This window comes from Chiloscyllium plagiosum, unplaced genomic scaffold, assembly GCF_037043375.1.
Source record: "Chiloscyllium plagiosum isolate Xiang-an unplaced genomic scaffold, Cpla_swu_hap1 HiC_scaffold_32, whole genome shotgun sequence".
Lineage (NCBI taxonomy): Eukaryota > Metazoa > Chordata > Chondrichthyes > Orectolobiformes > Hemiscylliidae > Chiloscyllium > Chiloscyllium plagiosum.
The window spans coordinates 33,778,760-33,800,575 of record NW_028270170.1 but is presented as its reverse complement, the minus strand read 5'-3'; the positions used below and the strand labels follow the sequence as shown (position 1 = coordinate 33,800,575).

The 21,816-nt window shown below is 41.8% G+C and overlaps 1 protein-coding gene and 1 long non-coding RNA gene across 3 annotated transcripts in view; both read left to right on the top strand.

Moving 5' to 3' along the window:
• The first annotated feature begins 831 nt into the window (after window positions 1-831).
• The window catches only part of LOC122539979 (uncharacterized), a 70,475-nt gene continuing 49,490 nt past the window's right edge, over window positions 832-21,816 (top strand). Inside the window, exons 1-2 of one of the 2 annotated variants that reach the window (XR_015752510.1) lie at window positions 832-877; window positions 1,002-1,127. This is a non-coding gene — a long non-coding RNA (uncharacterized LOC122539979). Of the gene's footprint in view, window positions 1,128-21,816 lie in introns of both variants that reach the window. The other variant, XR_015752509.1, reaches the window with a different exon arrangement.
• LOC122539978 (frizzled-2) lies at window positions 15,372-19,327 on the top strand. The gene has a single exon (XM_043675225.2). It carries the CDS (start codon window positions 16,722-16,724, stop codon window positions 18,420-18,422), a length of 1,701 nt encoding a protein of 566 aa, XP_043531160.1. The 5' UTR covers window positions 15,372-16,721; the 3' UTR covers window positions 18,423-19,327.

Genomic DNA, 21,816 nt, shown 5'->3' with positions numbered 1-21,816 from the left:
CACAGCCAAGAACAAATTCATTTTAAATGAAGCTCTATTCAGTAGAGCTGTGTGCAATCAACACACAGGCCATTCAAAAACATATGAAAGCACCCTCTTATGGTTCAATGAATAAGCTAATTACCTGGTGTAGTCATGAGCCTTATAGACGCAGATCCTCTTCCCAATCTCCATCAGGACTCTGGGTAGAATATTTGTGCACTCATCATCACAGTGCCTAAAGGTTCCTGCTACTTTGCCCAAATTCATGTCAGTTATGTGAGATTCCTACAGAAACTCCTGATGCTACACCAGGAGTTGTACAACATGTGCCCTTGTTGTATCTACAGATAAAGCTGGAGAAAGTTACTCAGTACCACAACATAGTAATATTAAAACACCCTTGATAAATTTGGTTTCCTAGGATATATTTTACAAATTAATGTTTGCTGTCCAACTCTGGACATTGGAAATATATTTCTGGTAGTGTAAACAATTTTCCATTTACTGATGGGTGGATATTATGTAAGGTACACCAAAAACAAGTCTAAATTCCCAATTTCAGATGAAGCTCTGAATCTGAAGGACATTACTTTTTGAAATATTTTCCATTGTGCAAACAAAGTTTTTCAGCAGGTACAGATCAATCTTGTTCCATTAGGAATAGCTTAACCTGAAGCTGTACAATTTTTTTGTTTACTCTGACTCAGTCACTGTACTAGCACCTTTGAGTTAGAAGGTTGTGCAATCCCATCCCCACTCCAAGGACTTGAACACAGAATCTAGGTTGACACATCAGCACAGGGCTGAAGGTGTGCCGTAGCACTTGTGTTTCAAATGAAGCACTAAATCGAAGCCTTGAGTGTCGACCGATGTGTATGTCCAATTTTGAAGAAGGGTACGGAATTTTTGTGGTCAACTTAGAGTGGAAAGTTAAAATGACAAGTACTAGAAAACTCCAGGTCATGTTTGACAGAAAACTGAAGTGTTCAGCAATGTGACTATCTAATTTCTCTTCCCAGTGCAGAAGAAAACTACACTTTGAGCAGTGAATACTGTACATTATATTAAAGGAAAAACAAGTGAATTCTCCTCTCACCTGGAAGAAATTTTTAGACCTGGTAGGGAAGATGCAAGGAGGTAAAAAAGTGAGTACTGTATCTCTGAGCTTGCAAGGCAAGGTGCACTGGGGTGGGTGATATGATGATGGGAAATGGACCAGAGTGTTTTCGAAGGAATGATTCTTCATAGTATTCATAGAGAAAGGGAAGGAAAGATATGTTTGTTAATGACATTGTATTAGTCAAAGAAGAAAATGGTGAGGAATGTGGAAGATGAGAACAAGGGAAATCCTGCTGCAACTCCAGAATGGGAAGGAAGGGGTGAACAGCACGAGTACAGGAAATGGGGCAGATAGGTTTGAGGGCTGTGCCATGCACAGTGGAGTGGAAGCCTCTGCTGCAGAATGGTTTTAACAGAGACAAAAGAAAATCCCGTCAGAATTCAAACACCCTGCATTATTGATTGATGTTTTCTGGAGCAGATGAGACTTAAAGCTCGGTCTCCCAGTCCAGAGGCAGGGAGACTACCACTGCACCACAAGAACCCATGTGCAGTGTTGATAAAATCTGATTATATCACCAATTTATTTCATTACTGTTTGTGGTGTCTTGTGCTCAAATTCACTGTTGTGTTTATATTACAACATTGATTACACTTCTGAGAGGATTGAGGAGACTGTAATGTGCATCCGATTTCCCGAGGTTGTGAAAATAACAATAGTCATAACTCAGTTACTTTGCTCCTTCCCAAGCAATTTTACTCAGAAATACGGAACAAGTGCCTAAGATATTGCGTTATTAGGAAGCTCGGCAGCTGGACAAGACATGCTAATGTGGAGGACTCCAAACTCTCACTTTCTTTTTTTGTGAATTAAGTGAGCCTTTGAGCAAGCGGTCCATTCTTTGAATTCCAATACTGTTATTACAGAGTAGTTCTACATTAAAGTGAAGTGGTTTTGACTTTGCATCAACGCTGTGCTGTGTCACCTGCTTCAGGTGTAAATTTATTGGGAATTGAATGCAGGCAGACACTGTGAGACCACCTTGAGAAGATTGTTTTACACTCTTCAGACTTAAACTGACTACAGTAAAACTAAGAGTTTTAGAAATGCAAGTTTAAAATACTTTTAATGTCGACAGGAGGCATTTAAGTGTCGTTTCAGAGCTGATCAATGCACTTATGACACAATCCCTCTGGCCAAACTTGCCCTCAGTCCACCAACCTTGTGAGTAATCAAGTACTTGTTAGTTCACGTTCCATAGCAGCAATCCTGCCTGTGGAATCAGAAGATTGTGGGCTCCAGCCCTGTTGCATTGGCTTGAAGAAAAAAAACTAATGTGTCACTAAGGGAGCACTGCAGCGGCTGATAATTGTCTCTCAAGAGGATGAGAAACGTATAAAATCAGAAACTGCTGGAAAATATCAGCAGGTCTGGCAGCATCTGTGGAGATAGAGTTAACATTGGGCCCACTGGGTTAGTATAGTGGTTTACACTGCTGCCTCACAATGCCAGGGACCTGGTTCAATTCTAGCCTTGGGTGACCGTCTGTGTGGAATTTATACATTCTCCCCGTATCTGTGTGGGATAGTCCAAAGATATGCAGGTTAGGTGGATTGACCCCATGCTAAATTGCCCCGCAGTGCCCAGGGTTGTGTGGTCTAGCCATGGTAAATGCAGAGTGGTGGGGATGGCATGTTCTTCAGAGGGTCAGTGCAGCTTCAATAGGCTGAATGACGTCTATCTGTACTGTAGGTTCTATGATTCAGAACACGCTGCTTTCTCTCCATAGGTGTTGCCAGACCTGAGGTCTTTTTTCAGCTGTTTCTGATTTACAGCATCTGCAGTTCTTTTGTTTTTTTTGATGTGAAAGATGCCTTCTTCCCAATATTTACCTCATGACTAAGAAAGATTTAAAAGGGACCTAAGGGACAAATCTTTCACACAGAGTGTGGTGCGTGTGTGGAATGAGCTGCCAGAGGAAGTGGTGGAGGTGGATACAATTACAACATTTAAAAGGCATCTGGATGAGTATAGGAATAGCAAGGATTTAGAGGAATACAGACTAAATGCTGACAAATGGGAATGGATTAATTTAGAATAGCTGGTTGGGCTAGGCGAGTTGGACCGAAGGGTGTGTTTCTGTGCTGTACATCTCTGTGAATCTATAACTGATCAAGAGACAAAAAAAAACCTGTAGGTGCTGGAATCTAAGGTAGACAAGCAGGAGGCTGGAAGACCACAGCAAGTCAGGAGGCATCAGGAGGGGGAGAACTCAATGTTTTGGGTGTAACCCTTCTTCAGGACTGGAGGTGGGAGTAAGGGGAGCTGCAGATAAAGGTGGCGAGAGGCAGGTTGGTGAAGTGGGGATGGCTGAAGTCAAGTAGAGAGTACAACCTGGTTGGTCAGTGGAAGGAATGAATCCAGTTGGCGGCAGGGAGTGGCAGGGACTGGGAAGGGAGGTTATTTGAATTTGGAGAACTCAATGTGGAGTCCTCCAGGCTGTAGGCTGCCCAGGCATAAAATGAGGTGTTGTTCCTCCAATTTGCAGTTTGGTTCACGGTGGCAATGGTGGAGGCGAAGGATGGTCATGTGGGAAAGGGAGTGGGAAGGGGAATTAAAATGAGCAGTGACTGGGAGGTCAGGTTGGCCCCTGCGGGCCTGGCTGAGATGCTCAGTGAGTCATTCCTTAAGTTTACATTCGGTCTCCCCGATGTAGAGAAGACCACACCAGGAGCACCTGATGCAGGAAACTAGGTTGGAGGAGAGGCAGGTGAACCTCTGTCTCACCTGGAAGGACTGTTTGGGGCCTTGGATGGAGGTGAGAGGGGTGGGTGTAGCAGCAGAGTTTGCATCTTTTCCATTTGCAGGGGGAGGTACCTGGGAGTTCATGGGGGTTAGTGGGGATCATTCAATATTTACCTCATTATCATTTGTTCAAATTTTGCTGCACAAAAGTGCTGTCTTCACAGTGGTGGGTACCATACAGGAACAAATCATTGGCCATGAGCTCCCACAATAAGTTTGGAGATTGTGAAAGGCGCTATACAAATGCAAGTTAGAGGGAACTCTTGTGGTTCTGGGGCAGTATCCCTAACTCTGGGCCAACAGATACATGTTCAAGAGTTCAGAGTGTGGTGCTGGAAAAGCACAGCAGGTCAGGCAACATCTGAGAAGCAGGAGAATTGACATTTTGGGCATAAGGCCTTCATCAGCCACCTGGTGAAGGAGCAGCGCTCGGAAAGGTAGTGCTTCCAATTAAACCCGTTGGACCATAACCTGGTGTCAGTGTGTGCTATTTAACTTTGTACACCCCAGTCCAACACAGACATCTCCAAATCAAGTTAGCTCACGGCCGTGTGACAACTTTTCTGTGTGAAATGATTTGCTGGTGAAGGTATTTTAACAGGGACTGAGCTGGAGAAAAGGCTTTTTTTTTGTCGGTAAAGCCACAGCTGGCATGCCCCTTTAAATAAAACCTGCTCTTCCCACCCCATGCCGGATCAGAAATCTATCATCCGGAAACGATAGGGGACGAGACCTTTGTATCACTGGCTAAGATCATGAGAGGGAAAACAAAATACCTTCATATATTTCTTGTAAGAGGTTCCGACTGAAGGATCGAATTCGCCCCGTTTATTTCATTCTGCTCCCCCCCACCCCCTGCCTCCGAGAGAAAGGGAAAAAAAAAAACGCGATGGTTTCAATTACTACTAACAACGAGTGTGGGACCATCACTGCTGGCAGACTTGAAGCGAACAAATTAGACTAGCAAATAGCCCAGAGACTTACAGATCACCAATCTGTCTGCTTAAAAAAAAAACTTTCTTAACCTTTTTTTTTTAAAAAAATCACAAAATAACAAATAAAATTCAACCCGGCTGCAGCAACACCAATTCACTCCACGTTGAACTTACTTTCATTATTTTGGGTCTCAAAATTTTAATAGAAGAGTTGGAATTTATACGTTACTGAGCTCCACGCGGGATTCGAACTTTGCCACAATGAGCTGTCTGGGAAAAAAACTTTTCTTTTAAAATTCAAGAACGTTCCTGATCCAACCAGCCGGACACAGCCAGCCCCTGGAGGCAAATTCCAGAAATGATTAATTCCAATCTAAAGGATATAAATAGGATTGAATTAAGTTGCTCAGGCAATGGCTTATTCGCAACAGACTTTGCGCTTTATTAAAAGAAAATGCAGCGTTTCTGCAGATTTTAAATTCCGGTGTTTTCTTTCTTTTTTTTGTCAAGAAAATTCATGAAACAAGAGCTTTCAAACACCACATTTCACATTCATTCGTGCTCCCCCCCCCCCCATCTTAAAACGAATCGTCAACGTTTGTAACAACGACCTGTGAAGGAATTATAGCGCTTTTAAAGGTGCCAACTAAGAAAGCAGCTTATTGTTGACTCTGTTGTTCCTGAAGGTGCAATTAAGAGGCAAGGACTAACGATTCCTCGCGAAAAAAAATCAACTGAATTGTGTCTTGCTATTAGGCTGAGTTTTTTTAAAAAAGGAGGTGGAGAACCATTGATCATAATTAAGGCCGATTATTACCAATGAAGCTAATACTTTATTTAGACCTCCTCTAAATGTTTATTTACCAAAGTGAAGGTGGAAGTCACAAGAAGAAAAAGATAACATAACGAAGACACCCCATCGCCGCCCAGAACAAATCAATTCCAAGGGAATTTTAACTAACTTAGCAATATTGATGAGGCATTGCAAACCGTTTGCCCTGCATCACAACAACAGACAGGATGGGTATGTAACAGTCCTGATATACAGGGATAAATACAGAGCAGGACCTGTATCCAACAGACGTAACACTGTCATTCTAACTCCAGTTCCTTAGCTCCCCTGTCTTCCTTTATGTTAATTTAACAATGCTGCATTGTTTTCTAATCATAAACCCCTCCATTATTATTCACAAGGAATCGGAGTGTTCGCTGTCTTATAACTACAGGGATATCAGCAAAGCATTACAGGAAGTAAGCGTGTCATTTACAGGAAGTGCACGCCATACACAAACTTCAAAAATATACTTACCCCTTAGGTTAGCCCCATGACATTGCACATGTGGGAAGGCAAGACAGCAGCCTTCAAACAGGGTGAGGGAGAAGGTGGGGATAATTGGGAAAACGCCAATGTTATTCTGACTATTATTTATATATATGTATAGATAAACTTCCCTTTCTTCTACAATTCCATGTTAAATACCTACCTCCACGTCAAAAATCGAAACAATTGTCACACTGTAATATGAATTCCAAACAATTTTCTGGATGGGAGAAAATTCAGAGGCCTGAAATGCAAAGAAACTTGGGACTTCTGGTACAAGATTCTCTCAAGGTAAACTTGCAGGTTGTGTCAATAGTTGGGAAGGCAAATGCAATGCTGGCATTTACTTGGAGAGGATTTGAATGTAAAAGCAGAAATGTACTTCTGAGGCTGTGTAAGACTCTGGTCAGATCACATTTGGAGTATTTTGCACAGTTTTGGGCCCCTTATCTCAGGAAGGATGCACTGGCCCTGGACCGGGTTCAGAGGAGGTTCACGAGAATGGTCACAGGAATGAAAAGCTTAACATTATAAGGATCGTTTGGGAACTCTGGGTCTAAACAAGATGTTGTTTAGAAGAATAAGGGGGAATCTAATTGAAATATACAGATTACCGAATGGCCTGAAGAGTGGATGTTGGGAAGATGTTTCCATTGGTAGGAGAGACTAGGACCCAAGAGCACAGCCTTAGGGTAAAGGGAAAACCTTTTAAAATGGAGATAAGGAGAAAATTCTTCAGCCACAGAGTGGTGAACACGTGGAATTCATTGACACAGAAAGCTGTGGAGGCCAGGTCATTGAGTATATTTAAGATAAAGATATATAGGTTCTTGATTGTTGAGTGGATCAAGGGTTACAGGAAGAAAGCAGGAGAATGGGGTTGTGAAACCTATCAGCCATGATTGAATGGTGGAGCAGACTCGATGGGCTGAATGGCCTAATTTCTGCTCCCACGTCTTATGTCTTAGCTGTGACACTGAAATATAAGGGTTATATTAAATTTGGATTTATAAATAAATTGGTTAGCAAATAGCACCTGGGGAATTCATGGTGTTGGGACAATTGTGGATTACATTATTAAAATTTTCTATCAAAGAATTTCGAGCTGCACTGTTGACTGTTTCTTTATAGATACATTGTGATCTAAGTATTTTTCAACATTTTCTGTTTTACAGCAGAATTCCAGCATCCATAGTATTTCGCTATTGAATTACATAAACTTCACTGTTCCACCAACATTAGGCTTTTTTTTAATAGACCAAGACATGACTATATCAATAACTAAGAGAATAAAGGCAGATATGAAAGAATTACACATCCAAAATTTGTGGCAGATCATAATTTTCAGCATATGCTTTAGTGCAAAAAAATCAAAGTTTTGGTGATTTACAAGAAACTTTTTCAAGCTAAAGGCCCAGATCGGGATGAGTCACAGTGGAGTGTCCTTAACATTCCATAGCTAGTATTGCATTTGTAATAGCCTTTATATATACAACCAGTGACAGAAATAACTGTGCCATGAACAAAAAGGCTATCATTAGCCTGGATCCCAGCAATACATCAGAGATAACAGTACATGCCTACCTTCCTATCTTCATATGCCCACATTACAACAGTGACAGCTTTTAAAAATTACTTAATTGTCTTCCTAGGAAAGTATTTTAGCTGTGAATGGTGTTACAGAAATGTGAGCTTTAGTCTCCCAGCAAAATTAATTTAATATTTTTAAGTAAAGATCTTCAGGTTTTTTAAAGCCGCCATTCCTTCCCTAGAGATCAATAACATAATCTAAAATGAGTGCAGTAATAGTTTGTAAACAGTTGGTTATAAGAATGCAGAATGCGGAGAAAATCATGAGCAAACCACAAGCATTTGGGCATCTTGCCATTGAACCTGTCAAATCGATTACCAAATTCGATGTGAAGTCACAGGACCTCACCTCAGCTGATAACACCGGCATCCTGAGTGTGGGAGTAAGGGACTGTAACATTCAATCATTGTGCTATGGTCACTCATTGCCCAATTATACTGTAGCATTGGTATGAAACTGAAGCTGGAAGGTGTGAAATGCAGCTGGAAAGGTTTAAATTACACAGTCAGTCTGGCCTCAAGTCATACTCTGTCTGCAGTAAATGCTTTGGATCTGTGTGGCTTTATATGATCTGATCTCATAGCTGTTATTTATCAATACAGAAATGTAGTACCACTGATGCTGAAAATCTGAAATAATAACTGAGAATGTTGTAAAACATAAGGCAGGATCTGTGGAGAGAGCAAAACAGTTAATGCTTCGGGTCAACAACTTATCCTGACACAAAAGCAAGCCATTCAGCCAGTCCAGTCCATCCACCAGTGTGGTTTTCTTAGACCACTAAAACGGCACTAGCCTAACAAACCAAATATAATATCACTTATAGATTTATAGGGTTTACCATGATTGAGTTACCAGTGCCTGCAGCCAAAGCAGCCCCATGGTCTAGTTTCCCATTTGATAACTCTCTCCACAACTACTTCTCTCACTTCCTTTGGAACTCTGCTACCACTCTAAAAACCCCCCTTTCACCAACCTTTTGACTAGTCCTCATAACAACATCTTCACTGTTCCTGCATTTATTTTTCATTTTGTCTTTGTGAAAATTACTGGGACTTTTTACACAGTTAAAATTGTTACTGTTAAATGTGCCTATTACTTTGAGTCATAGAAATGTACAGCATGGAAACACATGTTCAGTCCAACTCATCCATGCCAATGAGATATCCCAACCTAATCTAGTCCCATTTTCCAGCACTTGGCTCATATCCCTCTAAATCCTTCCTATTCATATACCCATCCAGATGCCTTTTAAATGCTGTAATTGTACCAGCCTCCACCACGTCCTCTGGCAGCTCATTCCATATTCACACCACGCTCTGTGTGAAAATGTTGTCCCTTACGTCCCTTTTAAATTTTTCCCCTCTTACCCTAAACCTATTCCCGTCTGGTTCTGGACTCCCCCACATCAGAGAAAAAACCTTGTCTATTTATCCTATTCATGCCCTCATGATTTTATAAACCTCTATAAGGTCACCCCTCAGCCTCCAACATTCCAGGGAAAACAGCCCCAGCCTCTTCAGCCCCTCCCTATAGCTCAAATTCTCCAACCCTGGCAACATCCTTGTAAATCTTTTCTGAACCCTTTCAAGTTTCGCAATATCCCTCTGATAGGAAGGAGACCAGAATTGCCCGCAATATTCCGAAAGTGGCCTAACCAATGTCCTGTACAACAGCAACATTACCTCCAAATTCCAATACTCAATGCTCTGACCAATAAAGGAAAGCATACTTCTGACGATGGAATGAGATTAAAATACATTTTCTATCTTTTACTACATTCAAAAGTCTCAAATAATTGTTGCTTTTAGAATATAATAATTGCTGTTTGTTCAAAAAAAAGGTAAAAGCCATAAAGCACACTTTACAATCTCAGAATGACCTACAGCCAATTAAATGCTTTCAACATGCTGTATGTAGGAAAATGTGACAGTCAATGTGTGCACAGCAAGGCTCCAAGAACAACAATAAAATACATTATTAGATTATTTGGTTTTGTTATGTTAGTTGTGGATTAACTATTGATCAGGATACTGGAGATAACTCGAATAGTGTAGTAGGACCTTTTCCATCCAGCTGAGCGAATGGATTACCATTTACTATCTCACTGTCAATATGGCACTTTTGGGACTAACATCTTTCAGTTCTGCGCAAGGGTGTCAGTCTAGATTTTGTCCATAATTAGTACAGTGGAACTTGAATCCATAACTTTTTCTTCGAAATTATAAATTATGGCACTCTAATGAGCTGAACTCATGTTTCTCTTAAGACTGTTGTTCTTCCATTTCTGATCCTTTCTCTTTATATTCTGACCTCCTCTGGAACTTATGCTGGGATCTCAAATCACTTGACTTCATGTATGCACTTGTTTGAGGAATACTGTTTTTAGCCCAGACACACTGAACCCAGTTATGGTAAACCAACTGCTAGTCACCTCACCTCAGGTGGATAAGTTCACTCAGTATGGATCCCCAGTTAAACTGTAGATTCCTTGAATAGTTGGATCTCAATATCACAGCAAGAAATATTTCCTCCCTCTACTGAAATGGTTGGGCGAATGGAGAAGAAGGTGTTTAAGTTATGAAAATTATGGGCATTTTATATTACTTTCCTTTCCGATGTTTCTTATCCCTTTAATCCTATTTCAACTGGAAAATCAAACAAGCAACCCTAGACCCATGTAACTTTGTGCCCAAATTCTGACAAATCTCAGACCAGAATCTGAATGTGATACTATCCTGAAACTCCAACCTCAATCATGAGGGTTGTGACTTACTAGATTGGTTACAATGTGCCTTATTAAAGACTATTGTTAATGTGCAGTGTGTTATTTCCGCAATAATATTTATTTCTCACCAAAAGACATTAACACTTTACACTGGTCATTCTCTTGAATCTCCAGCACTGCATTCATAGTAAACAATTTGAGTTCAGACTGACTTACTTTGCTTAAATGTAGCCATTTAATAAAACTGAAACTCTATTCCATTTGAACTGCAAATTTAATTCTGTTTTGGACTTGCACAATAGACACAGCAACTGGTTCCGTCTGAATGGTGGAAACTTGCATTGTGCTTTACAAACACCAGTCTATTCCCAACTGGTTTGTGCAGGTTTTGAAAGCAAAAGATTCAGGCAACTAGAAACACCTGATACAAACCTCCTGGAGGTTAAATTGAAAAAAACAGAAGCTGACATTGGCAGATAACTTTAATACTTTTTGGGAATGATCATTCAGCAGTGAACCTCTCTGTTGAAACATTGGGCATCACATTCTGTCCAGTTCACTTTGACCTGAGTTGCATCCATTCTGTAATGGGTACCATATTGCTACGTAGAACAAACCCCTCCAGATGTAACTTTCATACTGTTATGACTCTGCTGTAAGCACAATGTAAGACCATGGTTGTACAATATTTTGTGACTGGTGCTGCACTGACATCTGCTGAAATCCTATCCCAAAAGTATAGTGTTTCTATGATGAACTATGTGGCAAGAGAAAAACCTGAAGCCAGTCCACTGAAGTAATTTTGTGTACATACCCATGTGAATCTCTGAATAGTCTCTAATCTCTGGATTTTGTGTTCCATAAGGAAATATGTAATGATTAATTACAAAATGTATTATAAGTATGATCTATTTATCCAACTTAAAAAGTATTTCTATTGTAAGTATTTTAGTGGGGGCAATATAACTGACTTGTGGCATGTTCATTTTATGGATTCAGTGGCAGGAACTAGCAGAGCAGGATGGGAGCAAGGTAGAGTTGGATCAGTTTGAGTTACAATGTTTAAATGATGAAAAGTAATTGAAAAGTTTTGTAACCTTAATAGCTAGCAGATCTATAACCTAAGACACAGAAATAAATAGGAAAAATGACCTTCAACTTTAAGAAGACACTTCTGGTATTCAATTACAATCTGTACATTTCTAAGCCTTAATCCATGACCTATGCTAACGTAATTGAGCCAAGGCAGGTTGTTATAGCTATGGGCAGAGGGATTACTGAATTGGGAGGAAGCAGAGCCCACATGAATTAATAGACTGTTTGATTCAGAATGGATTTCTGCAGTTAAATAGCCTGCCAACATTTATCAAGCTAGTTTGCAAGTAATTGCCAACTGATTAAAGAAGATGAGAGGATGTTGGATGAAAACATCAGCAAGAGGTTAGATTCCCAGAAAGTGACAGTAGAAGAGGGGAACCAACTCCTTCAAATTATTCATACGAGGAGGTGTGTAATCTTATATACTGGAACAAGACTATATGCCTAAATGGGAAATAAAGTATCACTTAATTCCTGCTTAGCATGGCCACCAGTCTGCTAATATATTGCCATCACCCCACTAGCCATTCTATGTGACACGTGCATCATCATTTACAAGCCTGAAGTTTGGAGCAGTGTATAGCTCATTATATCATTGGTGTAATCTTGGACAGAAAGGCTGAATTCCAGAGGTGAGGTGACAGTGACTATCCTTGATAACAAGCTAGCATTTGTCTGTGACATTAGGAGCTCTAACAAATTAAAACTTAATGGGAATCAGAAAAAAACTGATTAAGATGATTGTGTTTATTGAGGTGCAGTAATCTCAGCTCCAGGATATCATTACAGGAGTTCCTTCGGGTAGTGCTGCAGACCCAGTCATTTTCTCCTGATTCATTAATTGCTTTTTGCACTATAACATCAAAAGTGGAGATGTTTGCTGATGGTTGCACAATGTTCAGTTAAAATTTATGAGATGCTGAATCCTCACCCTATGAGGATGTAACAAAATCAATACAACATTCAACCTTCAAGAGATAGGAGGAAAATAACATCTGTGCAACATGACTGCTAAGAAATTATCATGTCTAACAAGAGGAAATTTAACTATTTCTTCTTTACACTGAACATCATCATCACTGAATCCTCTACAATTAACATCCTGGAGGAGACCCTTGACTGGAAAGTTAACTGATCTGCCCATATAAATACAATGATTACAACAGGTCAGAAGCTGGAATTTCATGATGAGTAACACACCTCCTGACAACCCAAAGCATATATACCACCTGCAAGACTCAATTCAGAATTGTGAAGGATCACTCAACGCCTGTGTGAAGGAGTAAAGTTCCAACAACGCTCTAAAAGCTCCATACAATTCAAGACAAAGCAGTCTGCTTGACAGCCCCTCTTTATCAACTTAAACACTCACTCCTCCCAAAGCTGGCACACTGTGGCAATCATGTGTACCATCTGCAAGACACACTGCAAAACAACTCACCAAGGTGTTCCTCGATGTCAAGCTTGTGACTTAAAAGAGGAGGAGCAGCAGATGAATGGGAACACCACCACTTGCAAAGTTTCATCCACATCATACATCATCTGGACTTCAAACTATATTGTTATCCCTTCACTGTCACTGAATCCAACTACCTGGTACTACCTCCCTAACAGCACTGTAGGTTTACTTGCATCACATGGACTGCACCACACCAACACCTTCTCAAGGGCATTAAAGGAGAGGCAATGAATGCCAGTTTTGCTAACAAAAGAGTAAACCCTCCAAATGTTCATTCACTGAACTGGATGACAGAACTGGATGAATATAAGCAACAGTGAGCCAGGCCATTGTTGAAACGCACGTGCTATCTCCTTGTGGTAGCAAATGAAACTTTGAATCATGAACTTTGTACAATAGTTGATTTGCCATTTCAATGGATGTTTAATGCTGTTCCAATTCCAATTCCCTGATGCTGTTTGCGCTGCTAGTCTTAACATTTGGCTTTCACCCAATGCTGCTGCTTTGTCCTTGGAACAGACTCTGAACCACAGGTTGTGGACAGGAACACTTAATCTCACCATAGTTTCCCTGAGATGGCATGGGACTTAGACTTGGTTGCTGATGGTGGTGCCAGTTAAGAACCCGAGGTAAGACCAATGGTAAGAAAAGTGTCAGAGAGGAAGGGAAGCAGGGCAGCTGACTTGAGTGAGGAGGTTGGAAAAACGTTGTTTTGAGCTCAGAACTTTTATACAAGGAGTATCTTTGCCAACTAAACAAATGGATCTTAGGGAAAGGTTCCTTTAGTAAACTCAGAATATTATCGGAAGTAGAATTTTGCTGTGAAGGGAAAAACGCCTTTTTAGAGGTGGAAGACAAGGGGACAATCTATTTTGTTAAGCAAGGTTAATAAAGGTTAGGGATCCAAGCTGGGTAGATGAATTAAAATATGGATCTTCTGTAATCTAAGCAAATGACAGAAGTTTCTATCATCTGAATGACCAGCTCATGTTCCTAAAGAGTAGTGAGGAAAAGAGACAATGCTGTGAAGGAAATATATTAACTGTTCAGGCAAACTTAGAGAGATGGAGAGATTGTTTAATGAGTCTCTTGAGTGTGGATTAACTTCAAATGTAATGTTTTGCCATGACGTGTTTTGGATTAAAAATCTAGCAATTGAGAAGTGAAAGAAAAGTTATAGAAATGATCACTTCAATATCATTTTAAATAAAAATGTTTTGAGGAGAGAATGGCCATGTAACTTTGAAGAAATGTTCACCCTGCTGGATGCGGGGCCTATGACACTGGAAAGGAAGGTTTGGAGTTCTAAACTTTCTTCCAAGAACTCTGGGTAAAAGCAGAAATGGAATGGAAATTGAGTTTTTTTTAAAAAATCTCTTTTTGTTTATGAACCATCAGACTTCTAAAAAGATTTAGAAACCAGGCTGTTGAAAGTCTAAAATAAATGCTAGAACTGACAGAAAGACACAATGGGCAGATTGGTCATTTGAACCAGTGGGATCTCCAAAACCGTGTTCACACAAAACAATTTGGGTTCAAACTGACTGCTTGCTCAGATGTAGCCACTTAATGAAATGCAGCCTCCATTTCACATGTACTGCAGATATAACTTTGTTTTGAACTTGCACCGTAGACATAGCAATTGGTTCAGTGTTAAATGGTGTGGACTTGCATTATTTTTTATAAACGCATGTCTATTCTCAGCCTTTGAAAGCAAAAGATTCAGGCAAGAAACAGTGTCTGAAAGAGAAAGAAAAGACTCATATTTCAGCTAGGATATTTCTGTGCTATTCTGACTATTGGTCCTGCCCAAATGCAACACCACTAGTCCGAATTTCCTCAGAGTTGTTCCTGCTATGTCACTGTAACTGGGCCAGTGGTGCAGTTTAAATCCTGGTTCAACATGTAAATAGGATTTCCACCAAACATCTGGTGAAGGTAAGCCATTGAAATGTTGGCAGCGACATGTGTCTGCTTCTGCAGCTTGGGTTTTTATTTGAGTCGATAATCTATATTGCAGCAGGTCCTCTTGAGTGCAATCAAATGGCCTTCTGAATTTCTTTACGCTTCAAAAAGTCCAGATAACTTTAAACTGATTCAAAGAAATCTGCTGATCAGGAACTGCTATCAAATACCTTAATGCAAAAATTCCAGATCTAACGCATGCATTTACTTGATATAAATCAGATGCACATAAGTAATGTACCTAGATTTATAGGTTGCAGTTCGTGTTTGAAGCCCTGTCTAAAAAATTCCTAAAGGGCTTGCAGAGGTTTTACAGTGAGGCTTCTTCAGTAAAAATGTGGCTGCAATTCTCACACAACATGCTGTTTTCCACGCCAAAATCTGAGAGTGTTCAGTATTATAAGTATTAATTACACACCACTAATATTGCAAATGTGTTTTTAATCGTATACTTACAGAAGAATTTACCGCATATTTTTAAACTGGGAGGGTTTAAACTGGGAAATAGTATTCAATCTAATCGTATTTTAGATGGATTTATGTAGTTTATCAAAGGAACATGTCATGTGATGTATAGGTTCCACACCAGCTTCCTCCTACCTTCCTTCACTTCGTTTTATGATCCAACTTATCCCTCTTCTTCACGCACACATCTGATTTCGCCTTAAATAGACAATAGACATCTATACCTATTTCCTCGACTCTTCCATGTGGCCGCGTATTCTCGCACCTCCCCACTCTTTTTAAGTCTCTTCCAAAACTCTTTATTGAATATATTATCTCATAGTCACAGTTTCTCGCCTCGCACTCAAAGTCTCCCAGTGAAAATATCCCCACTTCTCGCCTGTTAAAACCCTGTTGGGAAAATCACTCCCATTCCGCTTCCCAATTTTCCCCTCCTATCCTTGATGCACACTCGCTCGACGGCGCTCAATCCCTTCTGGATAAATAGCACATGTATTTCTTTTAAAAAAAAATGAAAGTTGGTGTGGGGAAGCAGGCGAAATATTTGCAGCGCCCTCTCCCACATTTGAAAAGTTTGAAAAGCAGAGATTCCCTGGAGATTGAAAGCAGAGTTGGAAAACTAGTCGCAGGAGGGATTCCTTAAAAAAAAAGTTTTTGTGCGCTTCTTTTTTCGCTGTCTCTCTCTCTCTCTCCGAGACATTTCGACTAAACTCTTTTTCGAGCCCAAGCAGCCTCTTATATAAATGGCAACAATCGGGAGGGCTGTTGTCAAAGCCACACAGTACACTTCCTTCAGCACGCTGCCGCTTTAAGTGAAGGTGGTATAGTTTGGCATCTAATTACTGAGATCATTATGTTGCGGTTAGCCAATCCTGCCCTGAGGGCTGGTCGTCAATTTTTAAGCTGATTGGCTGCCTTGGGTGGAGGGGGGGTGGGATGTAGAGTGGGTCTGTTTCAAGGTTTCGTCCTCCTCCCCCTCTTCTTTCTGGATCCGCCCGGCCTCCGCCAGTGGGTCTCTTGAAACGGTGTAATTGAGATGATGTTAGTTGCACAAAGAAAAAGTCAGACAGTCGTTTAACGGGGGCGCAGCGAGTGAGTCCAGTGTCTCTGTGAGAGAGAGAGAGAGAGTGAGAGTGTGGAGCTAACTTAGCAGCGTGGACTCATTCTAAGTTTCCTTCTAAGGAATTTCTTCTGCAAAAAAAAAGACAAAGCTTCCAAATGTTGCAGAATTGATTGAGACTTGCCACTATAGAAGGACACTTGTGATTTTAAAAAAAAATATTGTACAGGGAGAGGATTCGAGTCTGGAGGGATGCATTTGAAGGTATTACCGGGCGGGCTGCTGACCGTGGTCTGGCTGCTGCTGTGCGTTTCCGAGAGAGGGAAGGGGCAGTATCAGGGGGAGAGGGGCATCTCGATCCCGGACCATGGTTTCTGCCAGCCCATCTCCATCCCGCTGTGCACCGACATCGCCTATAACCAGACCATCATGCCCAACCTGCTGGGGCACACCAACCAGGAGGACGCGGGGCTCGAAGTGCACCAGTTCTACCCGCTGGTCAAGGTGCAGTGCTCTCCGGAGCTCAAGTTCTTCCTGTGCTCGATGTACGCGCCGGTGTGCACGGTACTCGAGCAGGCCATCCCGCCGTGCCGCTCCATCTGTGAGCGGGCCAGGCAGGGATGCGAGGCGCTGATGAACAAGTTCGGCTTCCAGTGGCCGGAGCGGCTGCGCTGCGAGAACTTCCCGGTGCACGGCACCGAGCAACTGTGCGTGGGCCAGAACCACTCGGAGGAAGGGGCCGGGGCGGCTGGAGGGCCAGGGGGTGCTCTGGTCACCAGCCTGCCCACCCTGAGCCCCCAGGAGCCGGGCACCCCCAGGCCACCCCGCTCTGACCGCCAGCCACCCTTCTTCCACTGCCCGCGGGCCCTCAAGGTGCCCTCCTACCTCAACTACCAGTTCCTGGGGGAGAAGGAGTGCGCCGCGCCCTGCGAGCCCTCCCGGCCAGACGGCTACATGTTCTTCAACGAGCAGGAGATCCGCTTTGCCCGCATCTGGATCCTGATCTGGTCGGCGCTGTGCTGCGCCTCCACCCTGTTCACCGTCACCACTTACCTGGTGGACATGCAGCGGTTCCGCTACCCCGAGCGGCCCATCATCTTCCTGTCGGGCTGCTACACCATGGTGTCCATCGCCTACATCGCCGGCTTCGTGCTGGGCAACCGGGTGGTCTGCAACGAGAGGTTCTCGGAGGACGGCTACCGCACGGTGGTGCAGGGCACCAAGAAGGAGGGCTGCACCATCCTCTTCATGATGCTCTACTTCTTCAGCATGGCCAGCTCCATCTGGTGGGTCATCCTGTCCCTCACCTGGTTCCTGGCGGCGGGCATGAAGTGGGGGCACGAAGCCATCGAGGCCAACTCTCAGTACTTCCACCTGGCTGCCTGGGCGGTGCCCGCGGTCAAGACCATCACCATCCTGGCCATGGGGCAGATCGACGGCGACCTGCTCAGCGGGGTCTGCTTCGTGGGTCTCAACAGCCTGGACCCGCTGCGGGGCTTCGTGTTGGCGCCCCTGTTCGTCTATTTGTTCATCGGCACCTCCTTCCTGCTGGCGGGCTTCGTCTCGCTCTTCCGCATCCGCACCATCATGAAGCACGACGGCACGAAGACTGAGAAGCTGGAGAAGCTCATGGTGAGGATCGGCGTCTTCAGCGTGCTCTACACCGTGCCCGCCACCATCGTCATCGCCTGTTACTTCTACGAGCAAGCATTCAGGGAGCAGTGGGAGAGGAGCTGGGTCAGTCAGACTTGCAAGAGCTACGCCATCCCCTGCCCCCTGCATTACTACCCCCGGATGACCCCGGACTTCACGGTGTACATGATCAAATATCTCATGACCCTCATCGTGGGCATCACCTCGGGCTTTTGGATCTGGTCAGGCAAGACCTTACACTCGTGGCGCAAGTTCTACACTCGGCTCACCAACAGTAAACACGGTGAGACCACCGTGTGAGAGAGCGGGACTGAACTTAACACGGGATTTCCTTTCTTCTTTTCTCTCTCCTTTTTTTTTAAAAAAAAAGAAAATGTTTTACTTAACGTTTGCATTAGGATAATTTCCCAAGGTGTAATAAAACCTGTAAATAGCATTTGTAAAAAAATTTAATTATATATTTGTATTTAAAAACAAGATTCTACTTGAATTTTTTTTTGTTACTATAGTTGTCACTGATTGGACTTGCCAGTGGAAATCCGGGGAAGACAAAAAGTAAGGAGTTAGACTTGAAACCTGATCTTTTTTAAAAGATTTTCTCCCAGTGGAAGCATTTTTGGAGTTGATTCGATTAAGGCATATCGTTGAGGGTGGTGTAGAAATCGCAGATTAGCAAGGATTTAATCAATGAAAACTTGCTGCCCGGTTCTCTCTCTCTCTCTCTGTCCTCAATCGAAGTATTTCTCCTTACACAACTGCAGGTAATTTGCAACAAAAAAATGTTGGTTTTTGCAGATTATTTTCCCCGTTGGAAAAAAAAACCCTCTTGTTTAATATTGAGGTTGGTTTCTAATCTTATGCTCCTGAGGAACTGAAAGTTGAGGATTTTTGTTTTCTTTGTGTCTGCATGTTTTGAGCAGTCCCAGGTCATTCGGATCGCCGAATTGTTAAAGAGATGCAATGACATGCGTAAATGTCTTTTTTTTTAAAAAGTGTGCACACCACTTTCAACCAGTGAGCACTGAGTGCTTGTATTTTAAATGGTTGTTCCGACTGGGTGTGTTCAGTTTCATATTCGATCACAAGTCTTTATATTTATAGATCAGTAGAATTGTTTCTATATTCAACATTTTTTTTTGTTTTCCCATTTTAAATAAAATTCCACTTTTTTGTACAAATTTGGAGTTGCATATCCTTCTTACTTTGGGGCTAAATAGGCATCTTCAAAAACTCTTTGTAAATTTCATTATATCTCCCCATTCCTCTGTACTGTGAATACTTTTTTTTTCTCCCCAGTCACTCTCCCCCCCCCCCCCCCCCCCCCCAATATCTCCCCACCCAAAAGGATGAGCAGTTCTACACTGGGGTCTTACTGACAAGTTCCTTGCCACGTAAAGGTTTTGTATAGGGCCTCTGTCATTTTCTGATTTCTTTAGCTGTAAGCCATCTAGAAAAGGACACTTGAGTTTAAAGTGTGGTTATGAACTAACCACTGTCTGTCTTAGTTTTAAGTAAGGTTTTCAACCAAGTCCCCAAAGACATGAGTGGCATTGTTTTGTTGCAAGCCGATGTGACCTCTGTGGGACAATCTTTGTTTGGGGAGTGGGGGTGGGGGGTGGGTATCCCTTTGGAAACATCTTTCATTTTAAACCAGCCTCGGTGAGTATTCTGTTAAAAGTAATTGTGTCTTTCTCTTTCAAGAGTGTGTGCGCATGTTGGTGATTCAGTCAAACAAATGGATTTCTGGAGTGGATTGCATGGCCTTAATCTTCCCTTGTCAGGGCACCTCAGAAGCTGAGGGGCAGTTTGTTAAACTGCTTTCCCTGCAAGCATTTTTTTTAAGAAGCACAAATGCGATCGGCTATCTTTTAACTTTTTTTTGTTTAATCAGACTCCTGGTGGAAACCTGTTTACATCAATCAATTACCCATCCCCCAACCATCCCAGTGCATATTTTCCCAAAAAAAGTTTCCTTGTTTTAGTTAACAGGATTTTACTATATCTCCATATAGTATTTCTATAATGTCTGCAGGCTTTGAGCCCATGTTCAGATCAAGTATTTTATTAAATCTACTCCAATCCATTTTGTTCTGGATACTGCTACTAGTGAAATTAAGGAGCTGAACTCTCTAGTTTTGTTTCCTTGCCCCTTGTGACTTGTAAGAGGATTCGCAGTAGGTTAAAATCTTTGAGGAGAAAGTGAGGACTGCAGATGCTGGAGATTAGAGCTGAAAATGTGTTGCTGGAAAAGCGCAGCAGGTCAGGCAGCATCCAAGGAACAGGCGAATCGACGTTTCGGGCATAAGCCCTTCTTCAGGAATAAGGAAGGGCTTATGCTTGAAACGTCGATTCTCCTGTTCCTTGGATGCTGCCTGACCTGCTGCGCTTTTCCAGCAACACATTTTCAGCTCACCCTCGTGACTTGTGCCTACTAAAGGAATTCCATTGTCTTGTAAGGGAACACTTGAATTCATTTTTGGTCTGAGAAGTAAATTGTATTTTTTAAATTAACAAAACATCCCTTTAAACATTTGCCTGTATCCCCAGCTCCACCAGTTCAATAAACAACATAATCACAAACATTAAATGCACTTCATTCCATAACTGAAATCAGTTCTTAGTACCATTTATAAAACTGACTTAAATAGTGGGACTTGCCTCCACAATGGCTAGCAGAAGTGATTTTAAAATGACCTGAATGTGTCATCTATTTAGCTTAGTGCGGTTCTGTGAGGATGCAAATACATTTGCATGATTCTTGCGTGATTAAATTCAACATGAATGGTACAGTGACATCTGTTTTTCTGCTTGGTGGCACTGACTGGAATTCCAAACTTTCTCGTTTCTTTCAATCGACTTTTCAAAGAACGGTATATTTTAAAGCAAGAGAGAGCACCTTTAAAAGATCAATTTAATTTTTTTTCTCTGCAAGATTGTGTTGTTTGGAGGTCAGAGCAATTCTCCAAAATCTGAGGCAAGCTTTAGAGCTGAATAGTAACAACTTTCTGTTGACCTCATGAAGAATTCCACAATGTCAGGAAAAATGTGTTTTTGTACGCTAAGTCCAACCCAACAGAGAAGTTTCAGTCCAAGTTTCAGTCACTACCAAGTAAATACATAAACCTTTTGTTCAATCTGGGAAATCTGTTTTCCCCTGTATCTCATGGAACTGAGACTTTATATCCATTCATTAAAGCACTCCTTTTCCTTGGCATCTTGAATTAAGCTGTGTGGTGTTGCAAATATGTGATTCTGGTATCCACATATTTGTTTGCATTGTGCCTAACTTTTTTCTTTTAAGACAGGAAAATTTATGTATTTTGTTCCTATTTCAATACTTGACATAACATATTATGTCTTGCATTTATTATCTTTTACAAGAAAATAGTTTTGTGCATAAATGAATTCAATGCACTGAGGAGGGCACCATACAGTCAGAATTATGCTAAGCCCATTTACCTTTCTTGCAGAACTGCTGTGTCTTCAGTTGGGATGTTGGGATAATCAAAGGTTGCCAATTGTGTGACAGCACACCAGCATTCTCTGATTGTGCTGTGGTACTGGACAGGTTTTTTAAAAATGTTGGGATAGATCCCTTTTCTAAAGAATATTTTCTTTGTACCAAATATGAGATGCCTATTCCTTAATCACTTTTAAAAATGGTTGTTCATTTTGTCTCAACATTTTTCTTCTG